The 1,870-nt window shown below is 49.5% G+C and overlaps 1 protein-coding gene across 1 annotated transcript; it reads left to right on the forward strand.

Annotated features, from left to right (window-relative positions):
• The first annotated feature begins 61 nt into the window (after positions 1–61).
• Pmar_PMAR015478 (hypothetical protein) lies at positions 62–1,051 on the forward strand. Its single transcript, XM_002775088.1, has 7 exons — positions 62–119; positions 162–293; positions 336–446; positions 500–592; positions 655–741; positions 795–881; positions 923–1,051. Exons 2-7 carry the CDS (start codon positions 253–255, stop codon positions 987–989), a joined length of 486 nt encoding a protein of 161 aa, XP_002775134.1. The 5' UTR covers positions 62–119; positions 162–252; the 3' UTR covers positions 990–1,051.
• Positions 1,052–1,870: the final 819 nt, after the last annotated feature.

The raw sequence follows: 1,870 nt of genomic DNA on the forward strand, positions 1-1,870 counted from the left end.
CACCATTCAGGTTTCTCTCACATAACATTCCCCCACTTTATCTTCAATACTTGGTTACTCTATTTCATCGGCTGTCCCCTCTACGACCGCTTAAGGAATGAGAAGGAGTTCGGAGCAGTGTACGATCTCGTCAGTGGATGATTCTTGATCCATCCCCTCAGTTACGTCTCGGGGCTGTTCGCAGGTGCAGTGGCAGAGACCCTCACCTGTCGGAACCGGGCTACACCTCTGGTTGGCGCCAGCTCTGGTGTCATGGCTTTGCTGGCCAGCCTCTCCGTCCTGGAACCTAATAGGTAGGAACCATAGCCTTCATCTCATGCTAACGCCGTATGCAGGTGGTGGTACATGCTATTCCCAATACCCGGAGCCACACTCTCTTCCATGCAGTTGGCGGACATCAACCTTGCCGTCCACCTTGTCGCAGCTCCTGCTATCTTATACCGTCAGTGAGGCTATTAAAAAGGGATCTATTCTCTATCCTACGGTTCGTTCGACGCAGGTGTTCTCGAAGATTTCCTCCGCGTTTTGGGAGTAACGTAGCATACGTTGGGCACCTAGCCGGCATCCTGGCCGGTTATGCCGCGACCAAAGCGTAGGTCTTTCGGTTGAAAACGGTCGTTAAATATTTGGACATTACGTCGTCGCTTGTCTCAGCATCCAATGGCATCATCGTGACCAGGCTCTGTTCCCACACGAGACCTGGTGGGAGTCGCATAAAAGATACGCCCTTCTACACTGGAGGTACAGTTGGAGCTCCTTGCTAGCGTTGGATCACTCGTATGGGTGCTGCCCAGGTTCTCTGCCGAAGATGCGGATGATCTCGGGGAATGGATGCTTTGTTGGTATCGGGCACGACAGGCTCATAATGCAAACGAGCGACGGTATGAACTGAATGCTTTGATTGACGATAGTTATCATGTAGGTATCACAAGCGGAAGATGGAGGTAATCTCAGAAAGAAGGCAGCAACGACGTTCATGCCTAAGCTGAGTGCCATAACGCTGCGTTTACCAGTTCTCTCCGCCATACCATAAGTCCTTTCCACCACTGCACCCTCAGGAACTTGTGTTGTCATTGGGAAGAGGGATAGTTGCAGCGTTCTAGGCTGCAACCCCCTTATCTGTCGTCAACACCAAAACCTCAGCACATAGTATGTATCATACTCTATGCTGCATAACCACTGGATCGCATCGAGCAAAATAGAGCTAGTACCGACCGCCGATGATGATGATCCAGAATCTTCCCGTAGAGAGCTCATGTGGGTGACGGAGATCTAGTTGATATCAATTACAATTTTTCCGACAGAATAAGAAAGAATCCCCTATAGTAGAATCGTTTCTCCATTTGGACCCAAGCTGTAGGCAAACCCACTCCCGAAGTTAGTAACGCTCGCTTGCATACGGAGTTACTGTAAGGGTAACTTCAAGTTACCCTTACAGCAACTCCGTTAGCAGTACACCTAGGAGTTGAAGGCGCAAGTGCAAACACCCTGGCTCGTTGAGGATCCATTCTTTCCATTTTGCGCGTGTTTGGAAACAGTCGTCGCGCGGCATAAGTCGAGTAAAGGGGTGTTCCGCTCGACCTTCGTCCGTTATCTGTCCGATATCATCACTCATGAGAATTTGATGGAGGCACCCAAATCTTAGATCAGAACAGCTCACTACCCTCAGGAGATTCATAAGAGAAGCAGTAGGAGGGAAATGACGAGAGAATCTTTTCTGTATATTATCCCCCCCTGAAAAACCTTCTGACTCCAATTCCACACCACCACCAGCATCCAACAGTGGCAATCACTCATCTATAAGGTTGCTCTCACCATGGGCTCGAATTGGTACTAACAACGTGCTTCAAGGCTCTTTGTCTAACTCATG

Source organism: Perkinsus marinus (assembly GCF_000006405.1).
Source record: "Perkinsus marinus ATCC 50983 genomic scaffold scf_1104296956716, whole genome shotgun sequence".
In the NCBI taxonomy this organism is placed as follows: Eukaryota; Perkinsozoa; order Perkinsida; family Perkinsidae; genus Perkinsus; species Perkinsus marinus.

Coding starts and splice junctions, on each gene's coding strand:
- Pmar_PMAR015478 (XM_002775088.1), top strand. CDS start 253: ATGGCTTTGCTGGCCAGCCTCTCCGTCCTGGAACCTAATAG. Junction 294..335: donor TCCGTCCTGGAACCTAATAG/GTAGGAACCATA, acceptor CGCCGTATGCAG/GTGGTGGTACATGCTATTCC. Junction 447..499: donor CCTGCTATCTTATACCGTCA/GTGAGGCTATTA, acceptor CGTTCGACGCAG/GTGTTCTCGAAGATTTCCTC.